This window comes from Adiantum capillus-veneris, chromosome 18 (assembly GCF_014529385.1).
Source record: "Adiantum capillus-veneris isolate H3 chromosome 18, ASM1452938v2, whole genome shotgun sequence".
NCBI classification, from domain to species: domain Eukaryota; kingdom Viridiplantae; phylum Streptophyta; class Polypodiopsida; order Polypodiales; family Pteridaceae; genus Adiantum; species Adiantum capillus-veneris.
Window position 1 is genome coordinate 111,940,880 of NC_140948.1, and position 18,624 is coordinate 111,959,503.

General features: G+C 45.2%; 1 protein-coding gene across 6 annotated transcripts in view; it reads right to left on the reverse strand.

The window, feature by feature from the left end:
- Window positions 1-18,624, reverse strand: part of ARP5 (actin-related protein 5) — a 70,196-nt gene that overhangs the window by 32,868 nt on the left and 18,704 nt on the right. For 4 of the 6 annotated variants that reach the window (XR_015185164.1, XM_086489112.1, XM_086489113.1 and 1 more), the window contains exons 2-5: window positions 13,834-13,904; window positions 13,610-13,734; window positions 12,679-12,723; window positions 12,491-12,593 (exon numbers count right to left, since the gene is read on the reverse strand). Coding sequence is in view for 5 of the 6 variants with exons in the window: in XM_086489112.1 (XP_086345238.1) it covers window positions 12,491-12,593; window positions 12,679-12,723; window positions 13,610-13,734; window positions 13,834-13,904 (344 nt within the window). In the remaining variant the exon portion in view is untranslated. Of the gene's footprint in view, window positions 1-12,490; window positions 12,599-12,678; window positions 12,724-13,609; window positions 13,735-13,833; window positions 13,905-18,624 lie in introns of those variants that run through there. The other 2 variants (XM_086489114.1, XM_086489115.1) reach the window with 2 other exon arrangements.

Sequence of the window (18,624 nt, forward strand, 5' to 3'; positions counted from 1 at the left end):
TATATTTTCTTGGAGGCAAAAGGTTTCTTGAGAGCGGGTTTCGGGAGTGGTGTTGTGGTTCTCTGCCACTCCGTCTGTACCTCTTCCAAAGAGGTCTGGTTCATATATTTTGCCATCTTTGGGTCCTTGGCAAAATTGAGCATCATCTTTGTTGCATCGCCAATCAATTAACGACGCTCCATCTCTTGCTGCTCCGCCTGAGTAGGCCTAGGCAGGCCATACTCCGTGCCAGAATCTTCGTTGTGATCCCTGCTGTCACCAGCGTGTGACTACTATCTATCCTTTTTGTTGATTTCTTTCTTATTATCTATTTACTTTCACTTTTTGGAAACACCCCTCGGGAAATCTAACTGCCCTGCATTGCATAGCTAGTGTGGAACTGTCCAGAGGGAGTCCAGGCCTGAGGGCAAGAGAGCACTAAGGTTGGACAAGGACTATGGTTAGCCAAGTGGGGTCATTGACTAGCCAAAGTGGAATCCTTTGCTACAGAGGCTACATTTCAGTTCTGGATGTGGCCGCAGTGTACAAAGAGGGTCGGATGACCTAGAAAGATACAATGGCAGCATCTCCTAAAATTTAGGGAACTGCTATTTTGGGACCTGAAAATGTGTTGGCGTCATTACCTCCGGAATGACAAAGGGAACATTTTCTTACTCTGCCGTGAAGTCAACTGGGCAACCGATTGGGATATTTTTAGGCGGCAACCCCGAAACGGGAAAATGCTTGTAAAAGTGCCAAGTGGCACCTTCTGGTGCACTTGCCTTATGCAACAAGAAGTGGCGCTGAATTTGAAGAGGAGAGAGCCTCATTTTCAGATTTTGTCACAGGTTAAGAGCTATGGAGTGCTTGCTTTCCCTCTTATGCACAGTGCGGTGCCAGGAGTGATGCCCTGCACGCTACGCACTGCCCTCTCTCTCCCCTTTGGCAGTATGTTATGCCCCTCTAGTGGGCTCTTCATTTGACCAATGTACAGTTGTGTGGGTTCATGCGCGATTGCCGAGGCAAGAGCCTCTTGCACAGGTACTGGATTAGCTAGCGGCTAATCCCCCCGCAGGTACAGGTGAATTCGGAGAGGTTTCACGCCAGAAATCTCGTCCGATTCAAAGGGCAAGTAGCCCTACAGGTGCGGGAGCTCGAGGACTTGCTAGGGATGCGACCGGCACGCGAAAAGGAGCCCGAAACAGTGAATTACAGCCTGCTGTGTATTTTTGCAGGTTTAGGGTTTTGGCCCTAAACGGACCCTAATACCCCCAGGAGGTTCGGGGACGCAAGGGGACCGCTGTACAGGCGATCTGGAGCATTTTCAGGGCTGAAAACAGAGAATTCAGCGTGCTGCAGATTCTCGCCAGGTTTTGCAAAGTGCCCGTATGCGTCGGGAAAGTTAGTCAATGCGTGGGAATACTGACCGTGAAGGGTTCTAGTACAATTATGTTGCCGAAATCGGGCTGGAACAGTGGAAATTCAGCCGAGTTTGTGCGGGGCAGCTTGTAGGAACCACAGCGTTTATTCCCTCTTTTGAATAATAAAGAAATACCGAAAGGGGCGCCTAAGTTAGGGGCCAATCTGGTGTCCGTCTACTCATACAGGTGCAATCTAGCAGCCTGTATCCCTCTCCCCTTTGCAGTGTCTTGAAAGTACAGGTAAAATAGACGACTAATAATGGGTGAAAGCTAAATCAAGGTTTAAAGTAAAGTCTACCGCCCTTTTTGGATCAAACAGGCCGGTTACATGGTTCCATCGACGGGATTAAATCACTTTTTCCCATAGAAGTGAGCCTTGGTCAGTTTTGGGCTTGAAGACACAGGGGATCATAGACCAGACACAGGGAATTGCAATTATGGCTGATAGACCAGATGATGTGACTGAAGAGGTTTCCTCTTCACAGGGTCAACAGACACATGAAGTGGGTGAGTCCTCAAGACCACCACAGACAGATGACGATATATTCAGGACCCAGTTGGCTACTGCTGTGGCTATGTTCACACAAGTAATGCAGAATCCGAGGTTTTTAGCCTTTCTGCAACCTCCTGTTCCGTCTCAGCAAGTTGGGTCACTGGATCATATTCAAAAGCCTGTTAAGGCTCGAGCACAGGTGATTCATACCGCACAGTCAATGGAAACACCTGTACACTTGACGGAGAACATGCAGTCTCCACAACGTATGCCTAAGGTGCAAGAACAGGTGGTTGAGATGCCAGTCTTTCAAGCTGTACCAGTTCAGCCCGCCACCTTTCAGCAGCCTATAGCTGGTTCTAATGGGCAGGGAAGCAACTTACAGGCTATGCAACAGGTCTTCCCACCACCTTCAGTACACCCTGGCTATTTTGGAGGTGGATCCGTATTCCAAAGCATGGCTGGTCATGCACCTGGAAACCAGTTTTATACGCCAGGAACAGTGTTTGCGGGTGCTCAAACGATGATGCCTAACCCCATGTACAGTGTCATGGGTATGCAACCAGGGTTTCAAAGCACTCAGGGACAATTTGGGATGCCACAAGCAAATTTTGGTATGGTTGGAATTACAAATCAGCAGCCAAATATGGCATTTCCAGGTCAAGTTAATAGCGGCCAAGGAACACAGATGAACCCTAATAGTGTTCCCATGTTTCAGTCACTTCCATATGACAATCTAACGCCGCTGGAGAGGCCAACTCCGTACAAAGAAGGTGGCAAAGGTGTGACATTCACGACCTTTACAGGGTTTGATGACAGGAAGAAGGCTCTTTCATTCCTCCAGCAATTTGACAAGGCCTATGCAGGGGGAAACTTTACAGAGGCTTCAAAGGTCCGCAAGGCAGCCACTTTCTTGACAGGGAATGCGGGACAATGGTGGACAACTTTATTGCTTCAAGGGCAAGCTCCGTCCACATGGATTTACTTCAAGCAGATTTTTGCAGCAGCATGGTTATCTGATGATTTCGAAGCAGATGTCATGACAGAATGGCACCAGCTTAATGCTGCCACTTGCAGAAATCTGGATGATTACAATCGGAAGTTTTGGAAAGCTCTACTTCCAGTAACTTCCTATAGGTTTGTGCCATTGACAGAACAGATTGAAAAATACTGTTGTGGCCTACCCAAAGGATTGAGAAAATACTGCACGAAGACAAAAGTCACTACTTTGACGCAGCTCATCGAGGTAGCAAACACTGGCAATGGTTTGCTCAAGGGAGAAGATTGTGAATTTAACACTGGCGTCAAGGCAGGATCAGGCAAGAAAAATTCAGCCAAGAAGCACGTTCCCAATGAGGCTCCTAAAGGGACTCAGGAGTCAGCCAACGCAGGGAAAGACAAAGCTACGGCTGAATCAGAAAAAGGACCAGCAAAGAAATGGAAAAGACGTTTTCCTCGCAAGTCAGAAGAGCAAAAGAAGGTCCTGAGGACAGAGAACAAATGCTTTATATGTGAGCAGTCTGGCCACATCGCTTACAACTGTCCTACAAAGAAAAGGCCAGCTGATTCTGAAGACAAGGAAGACAAGAAAGGAAAGAAGCCCATGGCTGGTCTAGTGCCAGATATGGTGGGCGACAAGCCAAATTCAGATGCAAGTGAGCTTTGCAGAGCATGGGGAAAGGTTAGGGATCAAACAGTGCTTATCTTCTTTGATCCAGGTGCCAAAGCCAACTTCATTTCCCCAGAATTGGCTTCAAAGTTGGGAATCAGACCTGAAGAGATGGGGTATACAGCACAGGCAGGTTTGGCATGTCCTGGCCATACAGAGGCTGTGACACCCATCATTGGAAAGTTGCGTCTACATATCCAGTCCTATGTAGATGCTGAAGAATTTTACATCATGCCACTGGACGGATGTGATGTGTTGTTAGGTATTCCTTGGTTATTTCGTGTACAGGGAATCATGGATGCCTACAACAAAAAGATCACTGTACAGAGCAGGGGAAAGACTCACATTCTGGATGTAAAGCTTAAAGGGGAGTCTATTCCTACTGTATCAGCTTCTGCTATTACTTCTGTAATGAAAAAGCATCTTTCTGCGTACTTGGTTTTTGCACGTGAAGTGTCAGATTTTGATGAATCAAATTTATCTGTGCTAGATAAAGAAAGGTCAATGTTTTTACAACAGTATAGTGACTGTTTTTCCGATTCATTACCGTCTCAATTACCGCCAGAGAGACCCGAGGACCATGCGATAGATTTGGTGCCAGGCTGTAGCCCACCAAATAAGCCTCCGTACAGGGTTAGTGCGGCTCAGCAGAAAGAGATAATGGGCCAAGTACAGGAGTTGTTAGAAAAGGGGCTGATTCAGCCCAGTTCATCTCCATTCTGTTCTCCAGTGTTGTTGGTGCAGAAAAAGGATGGCTCATGGCGTATGTGCATTGACTACCGTGCACTGAACAAGAATACCATCAAGAATAGGTTCCCTATACCTAGAATTGATGATATTATGGACAAATTAGAAGGAGCAGCTATGTTTAGCAGGATAGATCTAAAGAGTGGGTACCATCAGATCCGCATTAGATCAGAGGATGTGCACAAGACTGCTTTTAGAACAACGTTTGGCCTTTACGAATTTTTAGTGATGCCCTTTGGTCTCACAAATGCTCCTGCTACGTTCAATAGGATGATGGACAGAATTTTCCGTCCACACCAGCAGTTTGTTGGTACATTCTTTGATGACATGATAGTCTACTCAAAGAATGAAGAGGAGCATAGGCATCACTTGGCCATTGTGTTCAAAGAGCTACGCAGTCATAGGTTGCTCATCAATGCAAAGAAAAGTGAGTTTTTTCTGGAAGAGATTCACTTTCTGGGACACATTGTCTCAAAGGACGGTGTCAGAATGGATCCTGCAAAAGTCGAAGCGATCAAGTCATGGCCAAATTTGAAGACGGTGCATGATGTCCGAAGCTTTTTGGGACTATGCTCCTATTACAGAAGGTTTATCCGAAATTTCGCTGAGATTGCTTCACCTTTACATGCTCTTCAAAAGAAGGCAGTCACCTTTAGATGGACACAAAAAGAGATTTCAGCTTTTAATCTCTTAAAGGAAAAGATGACTTCGGATCCAGTCATTGTGTTGCCAGATCTTAGGAAGTCATTTGTGGTCCAATGTGATGCCTGCGGTAGTAGCATTGGTGCTGTGCTAATGCAAGATGGCAGGGTAGTAGCCTATGAGAGCAGAATTTTGCAAGGGCCAGAGATGACCATGCAGGTCTATGAGAAAGAGTTACTGGCTGTGATTCATGCGCTCTTAAGTTGGAAACACTACCTGCTAGGTGCAGATTTCGTTGTCCAAACGGACCATCAGACCTTGCGATACTTCTTGACACAGACAAAGTTATCTGAAAAGCATATGCGATGGGCAAATATCTTGTCCATGTTCCATTTTCAGATTGTGCATGTGGAAGGCAAGAAGAACGTTGTGGCTGATGCCTTGTCAAGAAAGCCACAAATTTCAGCTGTGTCGATTCCTTATCATCATGAACTTGAAGATATGAGAGAACAGTATGCAAATGATGAAGATTTTGCAAGGGTCTTCGAGCAACTAATGGATGGACAACGTCATGAACACTATCTTCTTAAAGACGGGTTCATGATGATGCATGGCAGATTGTGTGTCACAAAGCCATTGCGACGCAAAGTTATGGAAGAGAGTCATGTCCCACCGTATGCAGGGCATCGTGGTATCGATGCTACAGTTAAAGCGGTTGAGACATTCTTCTATTGGCCTACATTGAGAAGGGATGTGGATGCCTTTGTGCGAGAATGCCTAATATGCCAAAAAGTCAAGTTTGACAGGCAAAAGGCACCAGGGTTATTGCAACCACTACCTATTCCAGATAAACCATGGGAAAGTATTGCTATGGATTTTATCTTTGATCTTCCAAGAACGCAGACAGGAAATGATGGTATTTGGACCATTATTTGCAGATTCAGCAAACAGGCTCATTTTATTCCTGTCAGGAAGAAGATAAAGCCAGATCAGATGGCACGCTTGTTTATGAGCAATATTTTCAAGTATCATGGCATGCCACAGTCGATTATTAGCGACCGTGATCCACGCATGACTAGTTTGTTCTGGAGAGGCTTGTTTGAGAATATGGGTACCACGCTCAAATTCTCTTCGTCATTTCATCCTCAAACAGATGGGCAGTCAGAAGAGGCAAATTCTACTGTCCTAGATCTGCTGAAGTGCTATGTGTCAGAGCATAAAGGAAAGTGGGAGCAGTATTTGCCATTGGTGGAGTATGCATACAATAATACAGTGCATTCATCAACTGGCAAGGCACCTTTTGAGATAGTTGAAGGTGGCAAGAAAGTTTCTCCCATACTGCATACAAAGGACAAGATATTTGAAGCAGATAAGTATGTTCAAGACATGGATGAAATGTACAAGAAGGTCAAAGTGGCCTTAGAAAGGACTCAGGCAAAGCAAAAGAAAGCAGCTGATCGTCACCGTCGTGAAGTGGTATATTCACTTGGTGATTGGGTGCTTTTACGCTTTGAAAAGGCAAGGTTAAAGAAGATGAAGGGCAAGCAAAGACTGTTTCCAAAGCTCAGCATGCGTTACTATGGGCCTTTTCAAGTATGCGACATAATCAGTGATGTTGCATATAGGCTGAAATTGCCTGACAGTTGGAAGATTCACAATGCGTTTCATGTGAGTCTTCTCAGACCCTATGTGGGTGATGTGCCAGAAGATATGCCAGCTGAAGATCAGCCGGAAGTCGAGGAACTTGACGAGATCTTGGTCCCTGAACAGATTTTGGCACACAAAGAAAGGAAAGTGAAAGGCAAGGTTGCCAGGCGTTACTTGGTAAAGTTCAGAAACTATCCACCAATGGATGCTAAGTGGATGGAAGAAGGTGAACTTGCAGAGTCACCAACTGTGTTATCACTTTACCTGGAAGCCTTCGATTTGCAACCTACCTTGACCCCTTGAGTTTCAAAGCTACATGGATTGTCAGTGTGACAATGGCTTCTGAAACAAATGATGTACATGGTATTTAAAGTGAGCTCAAATCAAATACCTGTTACATGAATGTTAGAGCTGTACAGATTGTCAGTTTGGCAATTGCTCTTATGGAATGTCCAAAAGTTTGATTAGTGCTATAGAAGTGAGTATTTCTTGTCAGTTTGTCAAGGATACAGTGATTGCTTCTATTGAAGAGTACATGTGTAACTGCATTCTTAAACTGTCGGTTTGGATATGCTCGAAAGTGTTACGGGATCCAACGTGTACTATAAGACAGTGGCAAAATGTGCAGCTACCATTTTGTCATTGGAAAGTTAGTGACTCAAAGCAATGGCAGAGTGCGAAGCTACCACTATGTCATTGGGACAGGGTTCACACGCAGGCAATACATGAGTCGACGAGGTGTTGAATACACCAGGGTTGACAATGAGCATGTATGTGTCGTATATGTGTCGACAGGTATTGAATACATCAGTGTTGACAGTAAGCATGTACGACATAGATGCAAACGAGGACGTTTGAGATTTCAAGAGGGGGGTATGTCACCAGCGTGTGACTACTATCTATCCTTTTTGTTGATTTCTTTCTTATTATCTATTTACTTTCACTTTTTGGAAACACCCCTCGGGAAATCTAACTGCCCTGCATTGCATAGCTAGTGTGGAACTGTCCAGAGGGAGTCCAGGCCTGAGGGCAAGAGAGCACTAAGGTTGGACAAGGACTATGGTTAGCCAAGTGGGGTCATTGACTAGCCAAAGTGGAATCCTTTGCTACAGAGGCTACATTTCAGTTCTGGATGTGGCCGCAGTGTACAAAGAGGGTCGGATGACCTAGAAAGATACAATGGCAGCATCTCCTAAAATTTAGGGAACTGCTATTTTGGGACCTGAAAATGTGTTGGCGTCATTACCTCCGGAATGACAAAGGGAACATTTTCTTACTCTGCCGTGAAGTCAACTGGGCAACCGATTGGGATATTTTTAGGCGGCAACCCCGAAACGGGAAAATGCTTGTAAAAGTGCCAAGTGGCACCTTCTGGTGCACTTGCCTTATGCAACAAGAAGTGGCGCTGAATTTGAAGAGGAGAGAGCCTCATTTTCAGATTTTGTCACAGGTTAAGAGCTATGGAGTGCTTGCTTTCCCTCTTATGCACAGTGCGGTGCCAGGAGTGATGCCCTGCACGCTACGCACTGCCCTCTCTCTCCCCTTTGGCAGTATGTTATGCCCCTCTAGTGGGCTCTTCATTTGACCAATGTACAGTTGTGTGGGTTCATGCGCGATTGCCGAGGCAAGAGCCTCTTGCACAGGTACTGGATTAGCTAGCGGCTAATCCCCCCGCAGGTACAGGTGAATTCGGAGAGGTTTCACGCCAGAAATCTCGTCCGATTCAAAGGGCAAGTAGCCCTACAGGTGCGGGAGCTCGAGGACTTGCTAGGGATGCGACCGGCACGCGAAACGGAGCCCGAAACAGTGAATTACAGCCTGCTGTGTATTTTTGCAGGTTTAGGGTTTTGGCCCTAAACGGACCCTAATACCCCCAGGAGGTTCGGGGACGCAAGGGGACCGCTGTACAGGCGATCTGGAGCATTTTCAGGGCTGAAAACAGAGAATTCAGCGTGCTGCAGATTCTCGCCAGGTTTTGCAAAGTGCCCGTATGCGTCGGGAAAGTTAGTCAATGCGTGGGAATACTGACCGTGAAGGGTTCTAGTACAATTATGTTGCCGAAATCGGGCTGGAACAGTGGAAATTCAGCCGAGTTTGTGCGGGGCAGCTTGTAGGAACCACAGCGTTTATTCCCTCTTTTGAATAATAAAGAAATACCGAAAGGGGCGCCTAAGTTAGGGGCCAATCTGGTGTCCGTCTACTCATACAGGTGCAATCTAGCAGCCTGTATCCCTCTCCCCTTTGCAGTGTCTTGAAAGTACAGGTAAAATAGACGACTAATAATGGGTGAAAGCTAAATCAAGGTTTAAAGTAAAGTCTACCGCCCTTTTTGGATCAAACAGGCCGGTTACACCTGCCCGCATCTCCAGATGCAGAGGGAGTCGACTGATCATTGCCTGAAGCCATAGGTGCCGCGGAAAAAAAAATATGGGATCGGATTTCCCGTAGAAGAGAAATCGGCCGTGCTCTGATACCATTGTAACAGACTTGGACACTCCAAGTCAAGAATCAACCGCGACAGCACCAAATAACCACTTCAAAACAAGTCACAGATCACAATAGATGTACACTGGCCCGGCGGAGTTCCGTGCCTAGAGATATTGGCCCCAAAGACTGGCGCCCCTTTCGGTATTTCTTTTTATATTAATCAAATCAAAGTACAAGAGAGTGGCTAGGGTTTCACTCTCAAACTCTGCGTCCAGATGCCCTGAGAAGTGAGGCCCTCACCACTAATTTAAAGGTTACAAGGGATACCCAAAAGCAGAGCCCCAAAAGCTTCAAATCAAAAGCAATTGCTCTCTCTCTCTCTCTCTCTCTCTCACATAGAGTCAAAACTTGAAAGCAAAAGCATTCTCTCTCTCTTTCTCATATTGTAGAGAAAAAAGCAAAATTTGCGTCGCTCATCATTTTCAAAAAAAAATAAAAATTAATAGCCTCCGCGATTTCCGGAAATTAGGGTTTTTGGCAAAATTTAGGATTTGCAAGAATTTTAGGGTTTCTGGCAGAAATTAGGGTTTCTGATGTCCGTGGCCACGTCATCACTTTGTGACAGCCAGTTACGCACATCTTCTCACCAGCTGCGGATTGAGACTAGGAGATACAGCGGAGTACCAACAGAGGCCAAGACATGCCCCTTGTGTGACATGGAGCCTGAGACAGAGCTGCATTATACATGCCGCTGCCCCGTCTACTACGAGATACGATGCCGCTTCCATTGCCTGTTCAGAGAGGGTTTTGGACCACTCTCAAGAGTCATGGGATACGAAGATCAGAGATGCCTGGGTTTGTTCTTGCTCGAGCTGCGCAGACACAGAGATAGCCTGATGAATGGCGAGGCTAGCCAGTCTCAAAGACGGATCACAGACTTCTTCAGAGCAGACATGGGACAGCCGCAAGCGCCACTCCCACAGCAGAGCTCCCCCTCGTCTCACACCAGAGGCACACTGATCGACCGAGCGATTGAACTAGGGAAATCTAGGTGAGGACTACACAGCATCGACGGAGGCTACGTCAAACGATTCGGAGCACGCTGGCCAGGCATGCACGACGCCCGGTCAGACTACTAACCATGGAGGAGATTGATGAGATCCGCCAACGACCGATGCTAGATCTCTTGTGATTCAGCTATCCCAGCAAGCCGCCCATTTTTGCTTAGTTCACATCGACCAATCTAGGATCCCATAGTATATATCTTTGTTTTGTACTGTTGTGATTTTGTTACTCTGACTTTGTATCAGATCCACCACCTTGTAACTTTCTGGTCTCATAGGTCACTATGGCCTTTTGAAGACGTTAATATAACATTTCATTTCATTTCTCTCTCTCTCTCTCTCTCTCTCTCTCTCTCTCTCTCTCTCTCTCTCTCTCTCTCTCTCTCTCTCTCTCTCTCTCTCTCTGTGTGTGTGTGTGTGTGTGTGTGTGTGTGTGTGTGTGTGTGTGGGGGCAAGAAAGGGGTTGCATTCTATGTACAAAAGAGAACTCTAGAGATGCTCAATGGCCTATCACCCAAAGAAGCAAGAGAACAATGAGAAGGCTATGTAAACATCAAGGTGGCCTGTATAATTAGTGGAAAATGAGCCATTGGGGAGGTGCATAATGCCATGTCATGTGGGCATGGTCACGACTGAGAAGAACTGATCATTGTGCCCATGTGTGAAGGAAGGCGCATCTACTCTGCTTCGCTGAACTGGAGGAACCTATTGAAGTATCCCACTGACTACAAAGAGTATGCTGCAGCTGAGTCCAAATGGCCGAAAGAATGATGTTGCATATCGTAGTGAAAATCGTGTCCCGTTGGTAGAAATCTAGCTGGTGAGTTGCATCCCAGATCATCTATAGAGTGCCCGCTCTAAAGTCAGCATGAAGACTCGACCTGTCGGCAAGCCCTGACAAAAGGTGTGCGACTCTGGAAATTGCAAACGTCATGCAATTGCTCCTCACGTTAAGAACCCCATCATGTATGCCCACACTAATCAACAAACAGAAAACTGCCATCCACAATAGCTGCACATATTGACAATCCCGAAAAATAGTGCGTGCCTCAAGGACTCAGGCTCTAAAGTGCATCTCTAACAAGTCGGATAATGACCAATGACTGCAACCCAAGTGCCGACAGGCAATCCTGTGTGCGCTATCATTGTACCCAACTACTTCAGTCATGCTCAAGAGCACAAGAAAAGAGCTTGGCTAGGATATGGCCAACCATATTGGTACCATAATTAGTTGGTGAGGTTGGATCACCCAAATTTATTACAGAAAAATCACACTAGTGGTCCAACTCTTTGGAAGGCCATCACAAGGAGCTTTGTTACACCTATGTGCTATAATTTCTGCTAACATTTCACTAGCACATTTCAAGGATTCGATCACTAAAGCCTATGCCTTCCCTATGCAAAGCTTGTCGATGGCTTCCCGCACCACAGCCTCTCTCTAACTCCACATCCTATTCCTATTGTATCTCCTCCAATGTTGTTGTCCTGGCATTAGAATATTTGAGTGAAATGACATCTCCCTCTCTCGAGACTTTGACATGTCCTCACTTGGAACTGTGCTTGGTAATTGCCTTCTTTATTCTTTTTTTTTTTGGCTCGGGTTTTGGGTGGGAGGGGGATGGTTCAGACAATTGTGGATGAAAAGGACACACAACACTAACCAAGCACCAAGATAGGTTTTAATTATAGCAAGACCAAATATGAATCCAAATTTATTCCCAAGGGTCTTTAAAGTGGTGCCTATAATTTTCGTAAGGCTCCCCAAATTGCACTGTTTCCAAGCTTCACTGAAGCCGATTCTATTTGTCAAAAGGACCAAAAAGCAGCACAATTCGTACACTGAAATCCCCTGGTGCAAATATAGCCAATTCTAACTAAACCTGATTCTCTTCATCAAAGGACCAAAAGCAGCACATCTTTTACATTGTCTGAAGAGGGTGCACAATTCTAATTAAGCACCTAGATAGGTTTTAATCATAGCAAGACCAAATACGAATCCAGATTTGTCCCCCTGAGGATCCACAAAGTGGTGCCTATAATTTTCATAAAGCTCCCAAAATTGCACTGTTCCCAAGCTTCACTGAAAAGCTTGCACTCACATCTCCCAGTGCAGATGTAGCCAATTCTAACTAAACCTGATTCTCTTCATCAAAGGACCATTCTTACATTCATGTCTCCCGATATGGATGTAGCCGAGTCTACCTATTAACATAACTTCATAAAGCAAAAGGCCTTCCAAGTAATCCAAAACACTATTGCATTTTCTTATTCTAAATCATAAAATAATTCCACTGTATGCTATATGTAAAGGCAGGTTTTATTCACTTCAGCGCACATAAACCTCGCTAACAAAACTCGCCAAATATCTTTGCACTTAACATGAAAAAGTACAAAGATTTACCAAGTGAAGGAATGCCATATGTTTCGAACAGAAGCTCAGCCATCTTGCTTCGAGAATAGAGCGGGTTGCATGGACATTCTGTTAAAAGGACTGGATGCTCTATCTGTTCTGCCCTTCAAGCCAGTGAAAATATGAATAAAACTGTCAAGAACAATAAAGTTAATAATTTGCATCCTAAAGCCGATCACCTCATCACCATCAACACCCATTCGGTTGAAGACATAATCAAAGACCTATGCACATAAAAAAGATATCATTCAATGCACCAGAAAATCCAGCATAAATGGCCAAAATGAGTACCCATCCACAGTTGTAAGTGATACTGATGCTAGTGTAACCTAGAATGTGCGTCGTAAGCTAAGTATAACAATGGCCCACATTGATAACCCCAAACAAAAAGGTAATACATGGACCACAGAATCCCCAAAAACAAGAGAGTTGATTACGTCATTCTCAGGTTGTAGGCTTGGAAAGAGTTTTGTATAAACAACTAAACTTAAACGAAAAGAAATACTTCTGGAAATGAACCTTGGTGCCTTCATGTTCTTTCTGGTTTGAGGGAGGCTTGGGAGGCCGGCCAAACTAAATATCTTAATTATAAATGCTCTTACAGCTATACAAACGCAGAGATGCAGACAACATTTCCCACCTCAACACAACCACCTAAGCGTTTTTCCCCTATCCCTGGAAAGGGAAACTACCCCTCTTAGTGTAAGAGCCTGATCCAAATACCAAACTGATGACGATGTACCTGGTAGAAGAACTTTTCCCATGAAGGATTTGCTGCTTAGAAATTTTTAGCAGTTCGACCCTATTAACTTAGCTACAAAGCTCTGGGCATAGAAATCCAAAGGCTGCAACCTAGAATGATTCACAATGATGAGATAGACAACATCAGCAACTATGCATGAGGTCTTTGACATCCTTGCACTAAGGTTGCAAGAATCTTTTCACGAGCTGTTTTCTACATCATACATTCATCCCTAAGCCTAGCTTTGTTTTGCCAATTTCAACGTTGCTGAATGTTGAAACAGCTTTTTTTCAATGCCCCAACAACTTAGTCACTTCATTTGAAAACATCAAAAAGATGACTACAAAGAAAAGGGAATAAGAACATACACATTCCATTGTTTCGAATTGATACACTACATTTGCATCAAAAGCAGATCGATATGAGGAACGTGTGAAATCTAGATAACGACTTAAGGTTGGATCATAATCTCCAACAATATTGATCACATTTCCTGTTTGTCATTAACAGGCCTAATGATTAAACTTGTCATTTAAATTAATCCCATTACATAGTGTGTATTTGAATCATTGAAATGAGACAACAATCAAACCTGAAGGTCTCAATCGAGGTCTATGAAGTACATTTCGAAATGTCATTCGTGGTTCAGACTCTCCTGCCCACCTGAAATAGTGAAGGAACAATTCTTCATGACACCACTCTTTACAATATAATTGTCATCATGAGTTTATGCTATAGGAGTGTTTTATCTTGGATAATGATTAAAATTTCACAACACCCTTCTCTATCCTAAACACACCTCTTTTCATTACACCACATTCCATTACTCCCTTATAAAGCTTTTTGTAACAGATTTCTTCACCAATATGAGCTTCGTATATGAGGCCCATCATTTTCCCTTATTCAATAGCAAAGCACTAAATAAGAAGAAAAACTGCAAGTGACACATGAGAGGCAGAGTTCCTCTCAGAGATAATTAGTCCCTAAGTTAGGCATCCCTTGCATATTTCTTTAATTATTAAATCAAGCAAGGTACAAAGTCTCTCTACTTGGAGATACCACTCTCACAATCTAATTACATTTTGCACTATGGCCCCGAATTTATTAGAAGCAACTTGTTCAGTCTTGACTTAGTATCCAAAAATGGGGGAACACATAAAAGCATTTTGAGTCATGTGCACAATGGCACTATGTGCCACGTGGACATGCTAAACCTACTTCCACAACCAAATAGTGCCTGTGAATCTTGGGGGGTTTAGTTCGATGATTTTGTAAGCATGTTCGTAGAACCTACATGCCTCGACAAGTCCATCAAATTAGGTTTTCGTCAATCGGACCCTCTTGCATAAATGATTTGTACACTTTGGTGGACACAATGCCCCCTCACCTTGCCAAGAAATTGTTAAGAGCTATGTTCCCCTTCCAAATGCTTTTCTTCTTGCTTATAGGCTTCTCATCACATGTGCATTGCGCCCATTCCCACCCTGTTCCTAATTGGCTGCCCTTCCGAACCGCCAACCTTGTGACTAGCCGGCGAATAGCCATCCCCATCCGTTCCCTGCCATTCCATGTTGTCCCCATCCCCGTCCGTCCATTTCCCGGTCCCCTTGTTTTTGTGCTTTGGTGCCATTGTCTCTTTCCTATCTCCTTCTGCTACACACTCCAACATGGTGTAAGAGCATCCGATTTCGGGAGATCTGCCATCACCTACTCCTTGAGGACTTGAGCGAGCAATTCCATCACCAGAAGTTGGCATCTCCATCGGCGTTTTTGGTCCTAGATGTCCGTTCCCTGGTCCCCCTATTTCTATGCTCTCGTGCCATTGTCTCTTTCCTCTCTCCTTCTGCTACACACTGAGACATGGTGTCAGAACATCCGATCTTGGGATATCTACCATCGCCTACTCTTAGAGGACTTCTGCGAGCAATTCCATCACAGGAAGTTGGCATCTCCGTCTACGTTTTTGGTCCTTGTGACCTCCTTTACTACTGCTCATGCCCATGCTCCGCTCCTCTCCATTGCGTTTTTGGTCCTCGTGGCCTCCTTTGTTGCTGCTCTCGTCCATGCTCCCCTCCTCTGAAAGCAACCTCTCTCCCCCTATGATCGTTGTATTTGGATTAGCGTATTTTATTATCACAAACCTCGCCAGTATTTTGAATTCAACATCTTATTACAAGACCTTGGCATTAATATTTCAAGCGACTTGGTTTCAACGTTCGTTTTTACGTTGATCACTCACTACAAGAGCAGCATTTCCTCTCCTTGTGGGCAACGTTTTGCATCTGCCTTGCCGAATCTACCCTTCTCCACGTCATTGAGTGGCAGCCTACTTGCAAAGATAAGTGCTTTTAAGCGCTAGCATTTTCCATTTGATGCTTTTAGGGCTTGGGGCCTTTAAATGTGAGCCTTGGGGGACCTCTCTGGCATTCTAGCACATGCAGATTGCAGAGCAGGCTCTCCCCAATAGTTGTACCTTTGTCAGAGCAATATTAAAAAAATATCGTGGTTTTGGGGCTTGTGCATCTCTAAGAGTAGAACTCCAACACTCTGAGTCTGCAATGTGGAATTTCTCTCTCTATTTCAAGTTGCGGTGAAGTGCTAAAAGTCTGTTTCACTTTTGTTCAAATTGTCGGTGGTGGCTCCAGTATCTTCAAGGAGAAAATCAAGGAGTGAGGGTTGTTTTGTGGTTGTGCCCGGCCATACTTGAGGTAGACTGTGAGGATTAATGGCGCTAATCCTAGAATTAAGACTAAATGTTACGTGACACATCCAACCCTATGTGTCCGTGGACAAGCTATAGCATGACCAGGGTTCAGTCAGTCAAGTCACTCTAGAATAGGAAGTGATCTGGCACTTTTGTGAGTCTGTTCGCAAACCGTGAATGTCCAGACACTTAGATTAGATGCATATCCTCCGATTGCACACAGCATGATCATAAGCATTCCCATCAGAAACCATTAGGGGAAATTTCCAGTGCATTAAACCTATTTTCCCTATTTTTGACATTTTTCACTTATTTATTAAGTGACTTTTGTTGGGTGGGAAGGAGACGCAAGTGATCGTAGGATTACGAAGCACGGAGGTCGCTTTTCCGTGCAAGGAGCGACAGGTATCAATTGTGGATTAGCCATACGAATTGTTGTCCCGTGTCTGTGTGTGTTTGCAAGTACTTCATCGCGAAGGAGAAGCGGGAAGGCCTCGGCCTACGCTTGGGAATTCTGAGAACTGAATTCGGAAATTGTCTACGGAGCTCACGACTCCGAGTGCAGACGGAAAAAGGATTGAGAGCTCGTCTCTCATATTTTCCTCACGAGAAGGAACGACCATCGAGTCTGAGAATAGAACGGAGGGCTTTTCTCCGTTTCTTGTGCTTGTAAAAGATTCTTCCTAATAAAGATTCTCTTTAAGGGGGGGACTAGCCCATCATCTGGTCCCAAATACTGTGTCGATCTTGTCCCGCATCTCTTTTGAGTTGAAAGAATATTTATTTTCAGCTTCTTGAATATTCGTGTGCGCTTCTCCGCTTGTGACACATACCCTTGGGTTGCACGAGCACATCCAATGTCTGCTAGGTGTAGGCACTGGGGAGTGTTCCCACTTAGTTATAGAATATATGGCCTCTGTACTTACCGCACATGAAGCACCGCTTATAATGGGTTTTGTAAACTTATTAATAAGTGCATATCAATGCAGTCGTGGGGCTTTCTCACAGCATGCTCGACCAAGACTTCTTGGCACATATAAGTGACCCTAGTGGTCACTTCTCAAGCATAGGTCAAGCGCCCAGCCCATCAGTACCCTCAGCCCTCTAGCGTTTTTGCTAGAAGCACCTCATCCAATCCCTGGCATTTGTAAGCAAGTACATCAACGTTTTCAGCCATGTTCCCAAACACCCTAGCGTTAGAAGAATTCAGCCAAGTGCCTGATCAGCTAGCGACATCAGATTTCAGCCCCATCCATCAGGTCAGCCAGCGCTTTCAGATTTCAGCCCATCTTCATCGTCATCATCAGTACCCTCGACATCGGAGTAGCAAACCAGCCCATAACCTCATCAGTTTGCAAATCCCATACCAGATACACTAGCGTTTTGCATTCTCAGCCCTTAGCCTCGCAGACCCAAGCATCGACCGCCGCATGATCCCATCAGCATCTCGGCATCTAGATCCCATTGTAGCAGCATATGTGCAACCTAAAGCAAATACCTCTCTAGCGATAGAGAGGGGCCCATGGGGGGGGTTTGGAACCCCATCCGGTGTTAAGCCTTTTCTCTCTCTCTCTCTCTCTCTCTCTCTCTCTCTCTCTCTCTCTCTCTCTCTCTCTCTCTACCCGTCCAGAATGATACAAATGCTCACATATGCATGTTACAAGACACACAAACATAGTCGCCGATAAATTGTAATGTGCAACAGCAGTCAATGATGGTGTATGGCTCAGGATAAGTGATCAATGAGGGCTCAAGGGTCCTTTTATTGATGAGAAGGGAGAGCCTACCTTGACTTAATGAGAGAATGTGCAATGACTAAAACAAAGAGTGGAAAATTGTGAGTGCAAAATGCATGAGAGTGCTAGAGAGAGAGAGAGAGAGAGAGATTTCATTTATTGTCCACGGAGGTCACATATGACCCATGGGACCGAAAAACACAACAATACAACTTTCTTCCAATAGAAGGCGTCAGATCCAGGGTCCATCAGAAAAAAGGGAGGAGGAGCAAAAGCAAACAGATCCTAAGGAGGGCTGGGAGTAGGGAGAGCCGGTCGCGGAGTTCGAAACTGTTGAATGACCGCTTTCCCCCCTCGATATTGCCCAGGCTTCGTGCATCTTCTTGAGCTCGGTTGCTTTGCATTTGAGTTGGCCAGTGGTTAATTCCTCGGAAATCCAGAGCTGTGTCCCCTTGAGGAGGCGAGATTGGCGCAATAGTTTTAACCGTTCCTCCTTGTCCTTGAGGGTGACGATGCAATGCTCGGCTGGCACGCGTTTTCGCATGTCATTGATCCATGAGATTGTGCTCGACTTGATGGTGATTGGATGGAGGATTTCATTGAGCTTGGCGATCGCGTCTTCGAGGGTGTCTTCTTCAGTGCACCATGGCGATGGAAGCCCCCCAACTCTGACTTTGAGGCCGAGGGACTCTCGTAATTGGCGTTCCTGGAGGGCCGCTTGAACTCCCATGTTAATCTTCTCTGTGATGCCATGTGCAACTTCGTGTACCTTCTCTTGAACAACTTCGACGGACTTGGTGAGGGAAGCTTCAACTTCTTGTATTTTTGCAAGCAGGGGGTAGAGGTCTCTACCCCCTGCGCGTTCTCGAGCTTGTGTACTCGCAGCTTGAGCGCTGCATTTTTCTCTACGAGTCCGTTGATTTAGGCCTCAAGGCTGGCGATT